Below are 19,644 nucleotides of genomic sequence, written 5' to 3'. Positions count from 1 at the left end.
TCTCAAAAAAAATCTAATAATGTATAATCACACAAAAAAAATAATCAAGAAATAACCAATAATAGTGGCAAAAGCTTTGTATAATAAAGTGCAAAAGATGCTTATAATGCCTTGTACACACAGTCGGACTTTTGACCGTGCAAAAGTCTGCCATGAGTTCGTCGGAAGTCCGACGGAAAGAAAGAGAACGGGTTCTCTATCTAGGGTCCGTCGGACTTCCGACAAAAAAAGTCAGATGGAGGCTACACACAGCTGGACTTTCCGAGAAAAAAAACCCGTCTGAGGCCTCGTACACACGACCGTTTTCCCTCGACAGAATCCATCAAGAAAATTTGTGGCAGAGCTTTTTTGCCGACGAAAACGGTCGTGTGTATGTTTTTCATCGAGAAAACAGTCGTGGAACTCAACGAGAAAAAAAGAGAACAAGTTCTCTTTTTCCTCATCGGGAGTCAATTTCCTCGGCGTGTTTCTCGTCGGGCTGGTTTACGACGAGAAACACGTTCGTGTGTATGCTAAGAAACCCATGCATGCTCAGAATAAAGTATGGGACGGGAGCGCACCTTCGGTAAAAGTATGATAAAATTAGTGGACAAGTATCAATTGTCAAAGAGCACCTCGCCCCTGTAATTATAGAAAAATACGAAGGGGGCAGGGGGGTACCAAAATAACCCTGGGGCTTTTTTAGTGGTGCAGATAAAGATTCACAAAATCAAAGGAATTGTTTTGTGTAAAAATAGAAAAAACATTTTATTAAGACAATTATATGACATAAATATATGATAAGTAAATTCAATCTCGATTAGATACATTATGGAGAATCAAGATAAAGCATTGATTAGTCGATTCGCTCTACATGTTTCACTCATTTAGAGCTTCCTCAGGAGCGTTTATAGACAATGTTAAGTGTCAAAAAGAAGAGAAAGGAAAAACAGATAATTAATTGACTGTAAAATACATTACATAACAATGTCTGGATAGAAGTAAATAAATACATTTTTTGGAAGTATAAAAGGAAAAATTAATAAGTTACATCAGTTGAGGCAGAAAGTGCATATTCTTTTTGACACTTAGCATTGTCTATAAACGCTCCTGAGGAAGCTCTAAATGAGTGAAACATGTACAGCGAATCGACTAATCAATGCTTTATCTTGATTCTCCATAATGTATCTAATCAAGATTGAATTTATTTATCATATATTTATGTCATATAATTGTCTTAATAAAATGTTTTTTCTATTTTTACCCAAAACAATTCCTTTGATTTTGTGAATCTTTATCTGCACCACTAAAAAAGCCCCAGGGTTCTTTTGGTACCCCCCTTCGTATTTTTATTCGGTAAAAGTATGGTTTGTAATGGAGATAGCACATTCGTCACGCTGTAACAGACTGAAAAGTGCAAATCGTCTCTTACCAAACTTTTACTTAACACGCAGTAACATGAGATTAGCAAAAGCAGCCCCAAGGGTTGTGCCAGTGGAATCGAACTTCCCCTTTATAGAGCCGTCGTACGTGTTGTACGTCACTGCGTTTGAGAACGACGAGATTTGGTCTTGACAGTGTGTACGCAAAGAAAGCTTGCCAAGTTTCTCGACAAGCCTAACAAGGAACTCGTCAAGGAAAACGATGTTTCATTTATGACGAGTTCCTCGGTTCGTGTGTACGAGGCCTGACTTTTTTTCCTGGGAAAGTCCGGCCGTGTGTACAAGGCATAACAGTTAAATATCACATCCTTATCATAAGTGAATATGTGTGCATTCATCATTGTCCATATCAACAATCCGTTCCAATTACAAATATAAAGTGATCGGTGTAAAGATCTTCAACTTGAATATCCTCCTATATGTGATCCATCAAGAGAAACGTGCATCACTCCAAGATAAATGACACTCACAGCCACCCTATGAAAACCGGAAGACCTAAACAGAAAAAAAGGACAATTTCATGTTATTTCCAATTATCAAGATGAGATATATTTCCAAGATAGCTTCACTTCTTGAGATCCCCTTACCAAACTTTGGGTTATCAAAAACAAGAGAGATGCCAATAGTGTAATATGTTGTGTTAATGTAGCACCCTGTATGTAGGTAGGTGCTAGAGTAGGATTTTTTTGTTTTAGGGTAGGCAAATTTTGAAGGCCTGGATGGCAGCCAGGCCTGTTTGTTTTGATCTGGGCTGGGAGTGGCTCAGGTTAGCAGCTGGTGACTCACAGGCAGCATCACTAAGACCTCCCTCCCTCATTAAACGTTGTTTGGTATGGATATGACGACTTCAGGTGTTGATATGATGACATCTGTGGCCTCGCGACCATACTTCCTCCTGATTCTTGCATAGTTGGCTCGGATGTTTATCTGGTCTCTGCATGCTAAAAGGCAAAACAAAATGCTATTTAATTTTATCAATATTTCACACACAGAGATTTTTACACACTGCAAGTCCAACACTTATTATTTGTACAGTTTTAATGTTCACATTTTCATTTTCTGCGCGTTGTGTTTGCGTTGCGCAGGGACAGCAGCCTATTCATTTGCAAGGGCTGCAGCTCTGAAAATGCAGGGAAAATGTCCCTGCACCTTTGCAAAATCTCAGACGCACTTAAAGCGGTGGTTCACCCTAAAAAACAAGTTTTTACCATGAAATCCAGCATACTAGCGCGAGCTACGGTATGCCTTTATTTATTTTTTTGCGCCGTACTCACAGTTTAATCCCGTAGTTACGTTTCAGACTCCCCGCGGGGAATGGGCGTTCCTATGCAGAGGGGAACATGATTGACGGCCGGCTATGGCGCGTCACGCTTCCCGAAAATAGCCGGAGTAGGACTCGGCTCTTCACGGCGCTATACGGCGCCTGCGCACAGACTAGGAGATGACTGCGCAGGCGCCGTGAAGAGCCAAGTCCTATTTCGGCTATTTTCGGGAAGCGTGACGCGCCATAGCCGGCCGTCAATCATGTTCCCCTCTGCATAGGAACGCCTACTCCTCGCGGGGAGTCTGAAACTTAACTACGGGATTAAACTGTGAGTACGGCGCAAAAAAAATAAATAAAGGCATACTGTAGCTCGCGCTAGTATCCTGGATGGCATGGTAGAATTTTTTTTTTTTTTTTAGGGTGAACCCCCGCTTTAAACTGTATGGTGCTTTTGCACCATGCAGTTTTATGCACCAGAAAATGTGCTGAGTTTCCAATGTGCGGGAGTGCCATTAAGAATTAATGGCACCCCCATGCGTCTGCAAAAGAGCAACACACTTCAGCTCCGGGTGTTGGAATGCATGTGATTTACACATGCAAACAGTATAACAGTATGTAAACCAACACCCCCCCCCCCCCCCCCCTTCGTTGCACATGCCCCATAACCGGCGTCCTCTCATTCTCCTGCTCCTGCTCTCCATGGGTCATCACAGCGATGGCGGCTTGCATTTCCCACTCCTCCTCGGCAGCCAATCGGGAGTCTTCTCTTTTCGGTCAATTGGAAAACGGGTCCCACACCCGCTTCTGGTTGGCCGGATTGAGGATCAGTGTTTCAACAGCGAATATTCATTTGCTGTTTTGACAAATCTGGATGGGCTCCGTTCGCACTCTCTGTGACCCGAACCCACCCTATTTTAAAGCCTATTAGAGCCTCTGGCTTTAAACAGGTGCTTAAAGAAAAACCCCACTGCTGTAATTCATATGCCCGGCTTCCTAAAAGGGCCGGACGCATTAAATAAGGGGTGGCAACGGCAGCCATGGATAGATTCATGCTATGCATGAATCTATCCATTTCATATAGGGGGGTGGCCTGGAGAGAGGAGGCGGCACCCGGGTGCCCCTATCGGACAGGCCGTCGCTGATTTACACGCTGCCCAGCACCCCCAACCACCTGCGACAGTGTGAACTAGCCTTTAGACATGATAAATAGAAGATACATTGGGGGGATTCACTAAAACTGAAGCACTGAAGGGTGGACTAAAGCTGGCTTTATACCAGTAGATTTTTGTCGAACATTCTTTGTACATTTGATGACTGGATGAGTGTCATTCGAAAGTACTGCACAATTTCAATTGAATTCAACATTCGATTTTGGAATAAATATAAATAAATGATGCATTTGGTTGGCAGTGAGCTCGCTGAACGCAGCCCATTCAAGGGAATGGGGATGTGCTGTAAACACTCTGCAACTGTGTGCCCTGGAAGATGTCAGGTGTGACGAAATGCGTAGGTCGTAGTCTGCTGTAATGTAATCGCGTAACTGGAAGTCCACTGGAAGACAGTTTTCTTTTACTGATGTTATACTGTGTTAAACAAAGGATATTTTTAACTGATTTACACTGTGTGGAGCTTTCTGCTTTAATCTATTGTATGAATCATATGGATGGATGTGTAATTGAGGAGATTACTGTAACGGATTATTTATGACGATTGGAGTATACTTAATCTTTTGAGGATTTCACAAGAGGAGATTTCTATGGCATTATTGTATTGATTCGTATTTTGACCTTTCTTTAATTAGAAGGCCCTGGCTATCTAGTAAGCCTTCATGGTGTTACCTGGTGGAGGCTCTTCCAGTTCTCTTTAGGATGCTTTCATTCCTAGTTTTTCACATTGGTGGATGTGGCTATTTCTCCTCACTTCTTTAGGAGATTCTTGCTTATGACTTCACATTTGGACTTTTCACATGTGTTTTGCTCAATGCATGGAAATTATATACTTTATGGGGGGTTCATTTTTTTTTTTTTTTTTATTACTAGTCGGTCACATTATTTATACTTTTATGCTTTCGGCATTATAGCATGATTTAGCATGATTTTTTTGCAACATTGGGGTAGATTCACAAAGGGCGTCCTAATTTTGCGGCGCCGTAGCATATGGTGTTTACACTACGCCGCCGTAAGTTAGCGAGGCAAGTACATGATTCACAAAGTACTTGCCTGCTAAGTTACGGCGGCGTAGCCTAAAGCGTGCGGGCGTAAGGGCGCCTAATTCAAAATAGGCTGAGGGGGCGTGTTTAATGTTAATTTGGTTTGACCTGACGTGATTGACGTTTTTTTGGAACGGCGCATGCGCCGTCCGCCTACATATCCCAGTGTGCATTGCGGCAACGTACGCCCCAAGGGCCTATTGGTTTCCATGTGGACGTAAATGATGTAAATCCCTATTCACGGACGAGTTACGCAAACGACGTAAAATTTTCGAATTTCGACGCGGGAACGGCGGCCATACTTAACATTACTATTCCAGCTATTTGATGGAATATCTTTAGGCCTGATAATGCGTTACGTAAACGGCGTATCTGTACTGCGTCGGCCGGGCATACGTTCGTGAATAGGCGTATCTAGTGATTTACATATTCTACGCCGACCGCAATGGAAGCGCCACCTAGCGGCCAGCCTAAATATTGCACCCTAAGATAGGATGGCGCAGGCCGTCGTATCTTAGATAGGTTTAAGTGTATCTCTGTTTGAGAATACACTTAAACTTAGGTCGGCGCAGATTCCGAGTTAGGTCGGCGTATCTACTGAAACGCCAGCCTAACTCTTACTGAATCTAGCCCATTGTCTTTCTCTTTTATTTAAGTGGTTTATAAATATTTTTTTTCTCTGGCTACAAATGTTTATGATATAGGAAAAAATTTAAATGTGGGATCCAATTTCTCTGCTGCCCTGCTGTAGTCCATATCTATTCTGATAAAAAAAAAAGTATCTCTTAAAGCGGGGGTCCACACAAAAATGGAACCTCTGCTTTTCGGAACCCTACCCCCCTCCGGTGTCACATTTGGCACCTTTGAGGTGCTGGCACCCACTTCCCGGCATAGACTCCCACGGGGTCACACCCCTTCCCGCCCCCGCTGTCTTCTGGGAAACACAGGTCCCAGAAGACAGGAACATTATGACACGCAGCGTGACTTGCGCATGCGCAGTAGGGAACCGGGAAGTGAAGCTGCAACACTTAATTTTAACAAAAATTGGTTTTCGTGAGCTTTTTAGGCGCTGTTTTTAGCGTGAAAGAGCCTGAAAAGCGCCTCAGTGTGAAAGTAGTCTTAGTGAATTGCAGCAAATCAGGTCTCCTTCCCTGACAGAATGGGCTGTGCTGTGTGGAGGGGCTGTGAAAATCTCAGGACTCAAATTGTACATTTGGCAACTACAGCATCTAGCACAACTGAATTATCTTTATAGAATTTATATTAAATTGGTCTGGAAGCCAACCAGAAAATCTTACTTTGTTTGGTTAAAAATGGCTCTCCTGCAGATGCACACAAGATCATGTCCTTCTTAATGTCATCCCAAGACGTCACCAATTCGCCATTCCCATCATATAGTACTGCTGCCGGCAAATGATGCATACTCAGCTTTAAAGTGCAGTCGTCCAGTAACTAGAGTGCAACAAAGAAAGACATTGCATTAATCTCTATCATTTCACCCTTGAAAATGACTCAAACTTCAAAACACTTCACTTGGGCTGGTGCACTTTACTTCTAATCCATAATTAATTTCTAAAGCAGTCATTTACAACCAGATTTTCATGGGATTCTAAGGTTTCTTCAGGGGGTGGCTATGGGTTCCTTCAACTGTGGCTACCTGACCTCTCATTTGTTGGTTCCTTCACAGTTCCAGCTTCAATGCCACATGGTAGAGCTGGTGAGGGTGACATTCTGAACACCTCTGCAGGTGGGGCATTCCTCCCACTGAGCCCCACTAATGTAAGGGGCAATTATTCCCAATGACTCCTGATGGACTAATCTTTAGGGGTTCCCTGAGACCAGAAATGTATTTCAAGGGTTTCTTTGCAGTATGAGGTTGAGAAAGGCTGCTTTAAAGCAACCAGGTGCATTACCCATACAGGGAAAAGCAAATGGTTAATTTTCATGCCTCCCTTGCTAGGAGGATATACTCATCTTTCCTTTGCTTCCCCACTTCTACATTCAAGCACCGATGGCAAGAAAAGGAAGCCCCAAGAATGATCCAAGTCACTCCAGTTGGAGCTTACATAGGAGATGACTGGGAACCACAAAAGAGAAGGGAGTGAGTCTCATTTTTCTCGATACATGGGAGTTCAAGCTAATTTTTGGTGGCTGAATTGAGCAATCCAAATGTGAGTATGTGTCACCAAAGAGGGGGCATTAAAGCCGACCTTTAGGAATAAGAAAAAAAGATCTACTCTTGCAGTGGTGCCTCTTTGTTGTGTCGTTATGTTTAGGGGCACGAGATACAGGTAGGATTACTCACCCTATCCTGTGCCCTGGCCTGCTCCAATGCTGCTCCCTTCTCCCCAAAGCACTGGTCTTTGGGTGGTCCCTTACCATCATCACATACAATTCATGGCTACTTACCATGTATTGTATGTACATGGTGGGTGTGAGCATGCAACTACCATAGAGAGAAGGCTGAGGGGGACAGGTCCTGCTGGAGCATAGAATAAGGTAAGTATTAATTATTTTCTATGGCATTCCTAGACATAACAAACATTTAACTCTTGCAGTGCTCTGCTTGTGCCCTGGTTTAATAGTTGATCGAGAAGGGAGAAATTGGACTGACTCTGTCAGGGCATGTCTCAGCACAGAGGTGTATGTGCATCAGATCATAGAAATTACACTTCCAGTATCCAGCATGGGTGCCCTTGAATGCAGAGAAATGCATGCATACGCATTCATGCAGTCCTGAAACTGGGGCTAAACACCCTATTTAAGAAGGTAAGCAGCCATGAGAGGTTGCTGGATGATCTTCAGCTCCCATGTGCTTTTTGTCCCTGTGATCCCTGCGTTAGTTCCCGATTTCCTGCTTTTGACTCGGACTGCCTCTGGATTTCTCTTCTGCTTGACCTCTTGTTGTGACCCCAGCTTGTTTTAAGGCTTTTTGATCATCTGCTCTGTGTATGACCTCGGCCTGCCTTCTGACTACGCTTCTGCCTTGCCTTCCTGACTTCTATGCATGACCTTGGCTTTGGCTCCTGACCTCGCTTTTGGTTCTCTCTCCATTTATGACCTTGGCTTGGACTTGGATCATGCTCACCTGCTTTCACCACCTCTGTGCAACCTGATCCTGCACCTGCCACAAATGTCATTACACTACCGGATGCTGCATATCAACTGCTCCTCCACCCGGTTGTCCAATTTCTCTGTCATCTTGTCAGGGTACTAACCAGTAAAGTGGTATCAGAAGCAACACCAGCAGGCCAGGCTACCTGGCACCCAAGCTTCCTTGGGCCCTGTACTCCCTTTCACCAACTCCAGGGGTGCTTGGACCTCAGCTAACATATGTCTTGGTCTTCAAACACTCCCGCATTGCGTTGCATCTCTTCTATTCAGTCTGAAGTGCCCTACCGTGGCCCTCTTGTTCACTATTGACCCTCTTCTGCAGTAAAAGCCAAGATAATTTATGTATTCCAGAATTTCCCACCTACTCTATCAATAAAAAAAAAAAGTTTTGGATGCTACTGTAGACCTCTTCTAAAAATGCTAGTTACCTGGCTATCATACTATTTCATTGGTTTTAATATTTTCTGACTCACTGACTCACCACAAGTATGCAGATAGCGACTTATGACTCTTATCTCTATATTTGTTTTGGCTCTGTGTCTCAAAACCAGCAACCAGGTCGTTAATATAGTACCCAAGCAGCTAGCACTTTCAAAAGAGGTTCACAATGATAGCCTCCATATTTATTTAAACAAGGTTGCTTTTTTTGATTATGGAAAAACAATTCATACAATATTATGTAGGACAGAATCAGCCATGGGCCTGGGGAAAAGTAGCATTTATGTACAACTAACACATTAAATATAATGGCCCAGATTCACAAAGAGCAAGGTGCACATTACGCCGCCGTAGAGCAAACACTGTACGCCATGCCAATGTAGCGCGGAGAGGCAAGCATTGCATTCAGCAAGCCAGTGCTCCCACTGCTGCGCCAGCGTGGGTTTCGAAGGCGCACAACGCCGTAGGTGGAATTGGGCGTGACCCCATGCAAATGATGGGTCGAGCGCCAGACAGGTACTTATCACGAACTGCGCATGCGCCGTGACGTGGACGCATGCACAGCACCCCCCCTGTGCCTGCTCACAACCACACCGGCACAACTGCCTAAGCTACGCCGGATCACTGCATACGCCGTGTACATAACGTACGCCCAGCCAGACACACGTCCAATGCACAATACGCCGGCTTGTGTTCCCTGGTGCAGACCTGTACATGTCTGTTGCCGGGTTGCATCTTATTTATGGGGAATAACTTACGCCTGACGTACAACTTACGCGCATCTCGCGCAGCATGCGCACGTTCGTGAATCGGCGTATTTCCCTCATTTGCATGTTTGAATGGCTAATCAATGGGAGCAGCACCATGCGCCCAGCCCATATGTGCGCCAACCCTACGCCGGCGTGTGCAAGCTACGTCGGCGGGGTGTAGCCTGTTTTTAGGCGCATGTTGGTTCATGGGTCTGCCGCACACATACGCCGACGCACATTGGCACTTACGTTGGCGTAACGTTTGTGAATCTGGGCCAAAGAATCTGCCATTTGGAAGAAGCAATAGTAAAAGTAAGTCACACAGAAGTTAATTGTGTTATTCTTAAGTACAAATCTTACCTCTTCCAGAGATTTGCCCCAAGCATATACAGCTTGCTCTGAACTGCCTCCATTCCTGTAAGCCAGGACTCTTTTCATGGTGGGATAGGTGTACAGGGATTTCTCACTGTTTGCTACTGAAGGCTGAACCTTCACACGGGTAGCTGGACTATCAGAGAGCCGCATCTAGAAAAGAAGCACATAGGTTGTGTAGGCTTTAAGCTTCTTATTAAGAGTAATAAGTCAAAAAGTAAAACAGCAGGAGGATAACATCACTGATAATAAATCTTTATAAGAGAAGAGTCTTCTTCTTGGCTTAGATCTCAGATCAGAAAGACAGAAAACAGAGAGCAAAAAGGTAATATATCAGAAGGAATGAAATAAAATGGTGTGAGAAATGTCTTTGCATTCCGACTCCTGTTATTGCTCACACTGAAAACATTTATCTTTTATAATAGGTTCAAGGAGATTACCATTTCTTGTTTTTAACGAAATTACTTACGTGGTTATTGCAAGGTTGAAATGCCAAAACCCAAACCTTCCGTATAATAAATATAGTCATGTAGTTTTACTGGGCATTTATGGGAAACAATCCTTCTTGGTAGCAAGAGTAATACCAGTAATATTCTTCCGGGTAGCGAGGGCAAAACCCCAGCATTGCCGGCAACATTCTTCTTGGTAGCCAGGGTAATACCCCAGTATTTTTTTTTTTTTTTTTTTTATTTTTCCACGTCAGACATAACCACAGCAAGAGACCTGCTCATGATTTTATTCATAATTCCGTCTCTATTTCAGGTATAGCATCATTTGTGGTAGTTTATATATTTTTTTTTTTTTTTATTATTTTTTTTTTCTTGATTCTATATTTGTTATTCTGCTATTTGCATATTGTTTGATTTTTTTTTTTTTTTTTTTTAAGCATATCTTCTTTCAGCCCTTTAACAATTTAAACGGGCTAGAGCGTTCCTCATATATACGAGATCCAACATGCTATCGTTACGTGATAACGTGACACATCACCCCATCCCAGTCCCTTCCCTCCCCTCCCTCCCCCCCACTACCCTTCCCACCCCTCCCAGACCATCTCCCGACTCCACCTAGTATTTTTATTTCCTATATTGCTGCATTCTTATTCCTCTCTCATGTTTTCTGCGTATTTCCGAGACTTTTTAAAATCAATCCATGTTTCCCAGATATCCTTATTTCCTGCCTTGTTCTTTTCGCAACCGTATTTTACTTTCTCCCTCCTATAAGTACCCTCTACAGAGTCGATCCACTCCCATATTTGCGGGCTTACCGGGTTTCTCCATTTTAGGGGTATCAATCGTTTCGCAGAGTTCAACAAATGCGGAATTAGTGATCCCCTATAATCGTTCACTGGCGTTTCTCCCCCATGAAAGAGGACTATCCAAGGATTATTTTCCAATTCTTTTTTAGTTATCTCTTTTATCAAGGCCAAAACTTTTCCCCAGAACGTTTTGATTTTTACACAGTCCCACCACAGGTGGGCCATCGTTCCTCTTGCCTCACATCCTCTCCAACATTCCTCTGACTCCCCTACTCCGAATTTGGCCATTTTATCTGGGGTAGTGTACCATCCTGTCAGACACTTGAAGTTCATCTCGGCGGTTTTTACATCAACCGCCGAAGTATGAGTCAAATTGAGGATTCTCCCTATGGTCGTCTTCCCCCTTGGAACTCCTAGGTCTCTCTCCCATTTCTGTATGTAGTTTAGCGTATCCGACTCGTCTATTTTCTGTAAATATTTATATACTTTGGAGATATTTCCTTTTGAACTTTCGGTACTACACATCTGTTCCAATGTAGTGTACTCCTCTCGTGACCTCAATGGGTGTGGGAGGCATTTAACGAATGACACCAACTGAAGATATCTCCACTCGCTGAGTGCCTCCATTTCAATCCTAATTTCGTGAAGGGTCATAATTTTGCCCTCTAGTGTTATGTCTTTTAACTGTGTTCTATTTTTAATCCACTTACCACCTACCTCTTTAGTCCCAGGTGCAAAATATTCGTTTTCTTTTAAATCTATAAGGGGTGAGTTGAATTTAGTTTTTAATTGTTTGTGTAATCGATCCCATATCCTTAAAGCGTTATGTGTAATTGCGTGTGTTGACGTGTGTAGGGTTCTATAGTGTGGGGGGTTCCAGATTAATCTCCCTAACTGTGCCCTCGCTAAGGTGCATTCAATACTTATCCACCTTTTATCCTGTGACTCTTTAGCCCATTCTATGACCCGTGTGAGGACCGAAGCGTTGTAGTATAATCTAATGTCAGGTACAGCCAGGCCGCCTTTTTTCTTGGTTCGTTTTAGAATTTGGGCAGAGACTCTATGTTTTTTATTGTTCCATATGTATTTCATTAGAAGGGAGTTAATTATTTTAATATATGACGGAGGCAAATAAATTGGGACCATTTGGAATTTATACAAGATTTTGGGGATAAGTACCATTTTTACCACATTTATCCTCCCAAACCACGATATTGGTCTATTGTATATAGTTTTAATTTCTCTTTTAATTTCGTCGAGAAGGGGGATAAAGTTTATTCTATATATTTTTTTCAAAGTATTTGCCATTTTTATACCCAAATACTTTATCTCACTTTGCCAGGAGAAATTAAATTTCTTCCGCAAATATAATTCTTCGTCTTTGTGGATATTAATATTCAAAATCTCCGTTTTTGTTGTATTCATTTTAAAGTTTGAGACCTCGCCATATTGTTTTAAGATATCTATTAACTTCGGGAGGGTGACTCTTGGGCTGCTTATGTAGAATAATAAATCATCAGCAAAGGCTGACAGTTTATGCTCATCTTCGCCTACTTCTACCCCATAGATTTCTGGGTTTTGTCGGACCATTGCCAGGAGGGGTTCCAATGCTAGGACAAAGAGGAGGGGGGATAGGGGACATCCTTGCCTAGTCCCATTTTTCATCTCAAAAGGGGCGGATAAGGATCCGTTAATTTTGATCCTTGCACACGGGTGGAAATATAGGGTTTTTATTCTCCTTATCATCCCTGGACCTATTCCTATGAATTCTAGGGTTTGTATCAGGAATCCCCAGTCTACCCTGTCGAAAGCTTTCTCAGCATCAACCGACAGGAATAGACCGGGGGTCCCACTTTCTTTGATCTGCTCCAGGAGAAGGAGCGCCCTCACACCATTATCCTTTCCCTCCCTCCCAGGTATAAAACCTACCTGGTCTGGGTGGATGATGGCTGTCATCGCTCCCTTCATTCTTTCCGCTAAAATTTTTGCATACAGTTTCGTATCTGCGTTTAGGAGTGAGATCGGTCGATAACCCGAACAAGTCGTATTATCCTTTCCCTCTTTTTTGATCACTGTAATCGTTGCTGTTAAAGCCTCTCTACTCATTTCATAGTCAGTTCCAAGGCCATTAAAGTATTGGCAGAGTCTGGGGATTAAGATGGTACTGAACTTTTGTAGGTAGGCAGATGTAAAGCCATCTGGCCCGGGACTTTTCCCCTTAGGAGTGTTTTTTAAGGCCTCCCTTATTTCCTGTTCCGTTATTAAACCTTCCATCTCTTCCACCTCCTCTTCTTCTAATTTTGGGAGATTGGCTAACTGTAGTATTTCCCTACCCTTGTCCATTTTTTCGCGTGGGCACCTGATGTTTTGTTGGATATCGTAAAGTTCTTCATAGTAGCTCCGGAATACTTCTGCTATTTTATTTGTCGCATATACTAAGTCACCATTCCTGTCTCTGATTTTTTCTATAAAATTCCTAGTTTTTTTTTTTCTTACCATTCTGGCCAAATTTTTACTAGGTTTGTTTCCCCAGACGTATCTTTCTCTCTCTGTCCGGTCTATATGTTTCTTAGTTTCTTGTTCCGCCAGAGCTCTATATTCATCCCTTCTTATACTCAACTTATGAAATATTTCCCTCTTTTGCCCCTGCGACTTATGTTCCTGTTCTAGCCGATATATCTCCTCCCTTAGTGTTTTTAGTTTACTCGTTCTTATTTTGTTTTTCCTTGCCCCTTCTACAATAAAGATTCCCCTTATATACGCTTTATGGGCCTCCCAAAGGGATGCTCTTGAGATACCCTCCTTGTCGTTCTCCTGAAAATAACATTCCAACTCTTTCTGTATCCTCTCCGCTACCTCCTCGTCCCCCAACAGACTCTCATCCAATCTCCATTCTGGTGGTGTGTCTTTTTGTATAGAAGTTTTTATTTTTAAGGTTATAGGGGCGTGGTCTGATAACGTCATGATCTCACACCTTGCTTCTATCACACTCTCCAGAAGTCTGTGGTCGACGAGGGCATAGTCGATCCTCGAGTATGTCCCATGCACAGGTGAGAAAAACGTGTAGTCGCGGGCCCTCGGATTGAGGATCCGCCATACATCCACCATTTGATTTTGTGAATACCCCAGTATTACCATTAAATTTCTATTGGGTTGCAAGGGCAATACCCCAGCATTACTAGTACAATTCTTCAGGTTAGCGAGGGCAAAACCCCAGCATTGCCGGCAACATTCTTCTTGGTAGCAAGGGTAATACCACAGCATTACCATTAAATTTCTATTAGGTTGCAAGGGCAATACCCCAGCATTACTAGTACAATTCTTCAGGTTAGCGAGGGTAATACCCCAGCATTACCAGTAAATTTCTTCTGAGTAGCAAGGGTAATACCCCAGCATTACCAGTAAATTTCTATTGGGTAGCAAGGGTAATACCCCAGCATTACTAGTAAATTTCATCTGAGTAGCAGGGGTAATACCCCAGAATTACCAGTACATTTATATTGGGTAGCAAGGGTAATACCCCAGAATTACCAGTACATTTATATTGGGTAGCAAGGGTAATACCCCAGCATTACTAGTACATTTCTTCTGTGTAGCAAGGGTAATACCCCAGCATTGCCGGTAACATTCTTCTTGGTAGCCAGGGTAATGCCCCAGCATTACCATTACATTTCTATTGGGTTGCAAGGGCAATACCCCAGCATAACTAGTAAAATTCTTCCGGTTAGCGAGGGTAATACTCCAGCGAATCAAAAAAGGGGAAGGGGGGAAAAAACAGGGGGGAGACAGGGGGGGAGGGAAAAGGGAAGGGGGGGAGGAGGGACAGAGAAACACAGGGAAAGCACTCACATTAGCCACATCCGTATATGGTAGAAAAAGGGAAAAAATCGCTAAAAGTAGTAATTGATGGTTGGACTTTGAGGCAAGACAGAAAGTATGTATAAAAAATATAAATTTATTACAAAATAGAAAATTATACAACAATAATGAAAATAAATAAAACCATATAAATTGATAAATAGGTATGGACAAAATCCTTTGAAGTCGCCTACGCATTTCATCGTTGGGCTTACTCAGGACGAGACAAAAGGGATTTTTGATATCGTTTCAGACTATGAAATAATACCTATACATTGTCAAAAATCCCTTTTGTCTCGTCCTGAGGAAGCCCAATGGCGAAACGCGTAGGCGACTTAAAAGGATTTTGTGCACACACCAAAACCACCCAATTTAACGACTTCCCACCCGCCATATAGCAGAATGATGGCCGCAAAGTGGTTCGATTATCCTGGCTGGGCGTCATATGACGTCCAGCGTGGCGATCGTGGTGTGGTGTATCAGTCTGACACACCACATCTCCGATCACTTTGAGGAGCCTATGACGTAGGCACTTTACCATGTGATCAGCTGTGTCCAATCACAGCTCATCACATGATAACCAGGAAGTGTTGTTTATCGGCTTTTCCTTTACTCGCACTGACAAGGCACTAGTAGAGGAGAGTCGATCGGCAGCTTTCCTGACAGGTGGGGTCTGCGCTGATAATCAGTGCATTGATTATCAATGCAGACTGCAGACCCATCGAGTGTGCCCATTAGAGCACACCAGGGATGCCCACTAGAGCCCACCAGGAATGCCAATCAGTGCCCATTAAAAATACTAATCTGTGCCCATTAGTGATTGCCTGTCAGTGCCTCCTAATCAGTGCCACCCATCAGTGGCCATCGGTGCCGTCTATTAGTGCCCATCAGTGTCGCCTATCAGTGTCACCTCATCAGTGAAGGAGAAAACGTACTTACCGGTATTTACAATGTTTTATAAAAAACAAGAAAAACATATTTTTTTTTTCAAAATGTTGTCTATTTTTATTTGTAGTGCAAAAAATAAAAAACCCAGTGGTGATCAAATACCACAAGAACCGCAGTGAAACAAAGGGATTGTATCTCTCCCGGCACTTCCAGCATAAATTGATTATTTTATTGAAATTCCATAAAAAATGTCCATTCACCACCAAAAGAAAGCTCTATTTGTGGAAAAAAAATGGTAAAAGTTTTGTTTGGGTACAGTGTTGCATGACCGCGCAATTGTCATTCAAAATGTGGCAGCCCTGAAACCTTAAAACTGGTCTGGGCAGGAAGGGGGTGAAAGTGCCCAGTATTGAAGAGGTTAATTGAAATCTATGACAAAGTGTGGGAAACCTGCACGAAAACTGTGCGCACACTGCACTGCACCAACTCTGCGGGGAAAACCGCAACAGATCAGTGTGAAAGCAGCCATAGTGTTGCCATGTAGCCATTTTAGACATAAGAACAATGAAAATAATTCAATGTCACCTCCACGTTCTCTAGTTCTTCCTTCAGTCTTAGCTCCTCATCAGTGACTTCAGTCCAGCCTCCTTCTACAGACACGGGCTGGGTTGGATTGGTGGTGGGCACCATGGTGGGCGGGGCAAGAGCAGTTACACGTCGAGCTGCAGACAACACATAAAAAGACAATAATAAAAGTGCATGTTCTGTGAAAACTGTTTTGATAAATTGGAAAGGGTTTGAACTTTGGTCAGGTTCTTACTGTTATCAGGGGCTCTGTTAGGGAAATTCCCTTTTACCATATTTTCCGGCGTATAAAACGACCTTTTGGATGCAAAAAAAATGCATCCAAAGTCGGGGGTCGTCTTATACACCGGTACTTGTCTCCGTCAGGCTGCGGGCATCCATGATTTAAAAGCCGCGCCTCCTCCTCAGACTGTTCCGCGATTGGCGGAACACTCATTTTTCCAGCAGGGCCTCTGTTCAGTGTTTCGCCAATCACGGATGCCTTCTCAAATCCTCGGACGAGAGGACATCCGTGATAGGCAGAACACTGAACAGCCAATCGTGGAACAGTCTGAGGAGGAGGCGCGGCTTTTGAATCATGGATGCCCGCAGCCTGGAAGTCAAAATCTGAAAAGAAAGTAAGGTAGGGAGGTCGTCTTGGCCGGCACAGTGGAGGCATGTGGTGGCACAGTGGAGGCATGTGGTGGCACAGTGGAGGCATGTAATGTAATGGCACAGTGGAGGCATGTAATGTAATGGCACAGTGGAGGCATGTAATGTAATGGCACAGTGGAGGCATGTAATGTAATGGCACAGTGAGGCATGTAATGGCACAGTGGAGGCATGTAATATAATGTAATGGCACAGTGAGGCATGTAATGTAATGTAATGGCACAGTGAGGCATGTAATGGTAATGTAATGGCACAGTGAGGCATGTAATGGAACAGTGGAGGCATGTAATGTAATGTAATGGCACAGTGGAGGCATGTAATGTAATGTAATGGCACAGTGAGGCATGTAATGTAATGGCACAGTGAGGCATGTAATGGAACAGTGGAGGCATGTAATGTAATGGCACAGTGAGGCATGTAATGTAATGGCACAGTGAGGCATGTAATGGAACAGTGGAGGCATGTAATGTAATGTAATGGCACAGTGAGGCATGTAATGGAACAGTGGAGGCATGTAATGTAATGTAATGGCACAGTGAGGCATGTAATGTAATGGCACAGTGAGGCATGTAATGGAACAGTGGAGGCATGTAATGTAATGTAATGGCACAGTGAGGCATGTAATGTAATGTAATGGCACAGTGAGGCATGTAATGGAACAGTGGAGGCATGTAATGTAATGTAATGGCACAGTGAGGCATGTAATGGTAATGTAATGGCACAGTGAGGCATGTAATGGAACAGTGGAGGCATGTAATGTAATGTAATGGCACAGTGGAGGCATGTAATGTAATGTAATGGCACAGTGAGGCATGTAATGGAACAGTGGAGGCATGTAATGTAATGTAATGGCACAGTGAGGCATGTAATGTAATGGCACAGTGAGGCATGTAATGGAACAGTGGAGGCATGTAATGTAATGTAATGGCACAGTGAGGCATGTAATGTAATGGCTCAGTGAGATCTGAAATAAGCCTGCTTCTGTCAGTGGTTGTTCCTGTCAGCGGTTGTTCTGGCTCCCCCTCAGCTTCCAGAAAGACTAGTAGGAAGGGGGTAGTCTTATACGGTGAGTATATCCCAAAACCAACATTTTTCCTGAAAAAATAGGGGGTCGTCTTATACGCCCAGTCGTCTTATACACCAGCAAATACGGTACTTCCAGTCACAAAAACAACAGTTTACAGAACAAGTGCGGCAAAATCTGCAACAGGGACACAGACAGCAACAAAAGCTCCAAAAGGAGAATGTACAGTATAAAGTCTGGACTTGTGTTGTCATCTGTCCGGGATTGATCCGGACAGTCCAGGTTTTGAATAACGTGTCCGGGTTTCAGGCGGACTGAAACCCAGACACATTATTCAGACCAGGCTGTGGCTCCCCAAATAACCAAGATAGTCACACACAAATCTGTTGCTGTCTGGGAGCTGCGGGCGGCTGTCTGGGCAGGTTCGGCATCATTGGGGGGCAGGGCAAGGATGTCATCAAGAGTAATTTGACCACACCCACTGTTCGTTTCGGCACGCTATGCGCACCGCATTAATACACTCCTTGGGGCACCCAAAGGTGTGCCAGGCCGCTAAAATGTTCGGCTTTGGCTTGAAACTATGCGCTACGCTGCCTGACATTGCAGTGTGATTTGGGCCGGTGCACTGCTATAATACGCAGCATGTCTGCATTTTATTGCAGCACAGTGCCAGGCTGTGTTGTAGTGTGAATGGGACCCATAGAAAACAATGGTTTTCTGTGTGACCCTGCAGTGGGGGATGTTTTACAATGCAGTAAAACATCTGTCACCGCATATAGTGTGAATTGGCCTAGTCTCAGAGGAGTGAGTGAGCCTGGGATGTCAGGAGAACCCCTATTGAAAAGCCATGACAGCAGGGAGCTGTGACTTTATTTGTTTTCCTAAAATGGGGCTATAGCCCCCGAGTGGGACCCCAAAATGCCCCAGGTCTGGTATCGGATATTTAACTCGAGGATATACAGGGAGTGACCGAGTGACATACTAAGTCCCACCTCCTGGACCAGCTCCCATGATCCCGGCATTGGACCAGTGTGACGTCCATCATAAGAGCTGGTCCAGGAGGTGGGATTTAGTGTGACACTGCGGCCGTGCCGGGTAAGCAGAAGATCCCCGCTCTGTGCGGCGGCTCTACTCACCCCATGCACTGGTAAGGCTGCGCTGATGGGTACTGGCGAGGCTGCGCTGATGGGCACTGATCAGGCTGCATTGATGGGCACAGGTAAGGCTAAGTTTATGGGCACTGATGAGGCTACATTGATGGGCACTGATGAGTCTGCATTGATGGGCACAGGTGAGGCTGAGCTGATGGGCACTGATCAGGCTGCATTGATGGGCACTGGTGGGGCTGCATCGATGGGCGCTGATGAGGCTCCATTGATGGGCGCTGGTGAGGCTGCATTTATGGGCACTGATCAGGCTACATTGATGGGCACTGATCAGGCTGCACTGATAGGCACGGTTGATGCTGCATTGATGGCACTGATCAGTCATCTCAAGTGAGCCCTCAGCCCAGGGCTGTGTGATGTGCAGGGAGGCTGTGCAATATGCAAGGGGTGCTGTGTAATGTAAAGGGGTCCAGAGGTACAGGGGTCTGAGTAATCTAAAGGGGTCCAGAGGTGTAATGGTCTGAGTAATCTAAAGGGGTCCAGAGGTGTAGGGGTCTGTGTAATGTAAAGGGGGCCAGAGGTGTAATGGTCTGAGTAATCTAAAGGGGTCCAGAGGTGTAGGGGTCTGTGTAATGTAAAGGGGTCCAGAGGTGTAGGGGTCTGTGTAATGTAAAGGGGGCCAGAGGTGTAGGGGTCTGTGTAATGGAAAG

At 44.0% G+C, this 19,644-nt stretch overlaps 1 protein-coding gene across 1 annotated transcript in view; it reads right to left on the bottom strand.

Annotated features, from left to right (window-relative positions):
* Window positions 1–1,644: 1,644 nt before the first annotated feature.
* Window positions 1,645–19,644, bottom strand: part of LOC120917205 (doublecortin domain-containing protein 1-like) — a 66,266-nt gene continuing 48,266 nt past the window's right edge. Inside the window, exons 16-20 of the mRNA XM_040328331.1 lie at window positions 16,154–16,290; window positions 9,556–9,720; window positions 6,193–6,346; window positions 2,208–2,362; window positions 1,645–1,916 (exon numbers count right to left, since the gene is read on the bottom strand). Coding sequence (XP_040184265.1) covers window positions 2,238–2,362; window positions 6,193–6,346; window positions 9,556–9,720; window positions 16,154–16,290 — 581 coding nt within the window. The 3' untranslated portion in view covers window positions 1,645–1,916; window positions 2,208–2,237. The remainder of the gene's footprint in view (window positions 1,917–2,207; window positions 2,363–6,192; window positions 6,347–9,555; window positions 9,721–16,153; window positions 16,291–19,644) is intronic.

The sequence above is a fragment of the Rana temporaria genome, chromosome 11 (genome assembly GCF_905171775.1).
Source record: "Rana temporaria chromosome 11, aRanTem1.1, whole genome shotgun sequence".
Lineage (NCBI taxonomy): Eukaryota > Metazoa > Chordata > Amphibia > Anura > Ranidae > Rana > Rana temporaria.
This window is presented reverse-complemented; position numbering and strand designations above follow the sequence as displayed.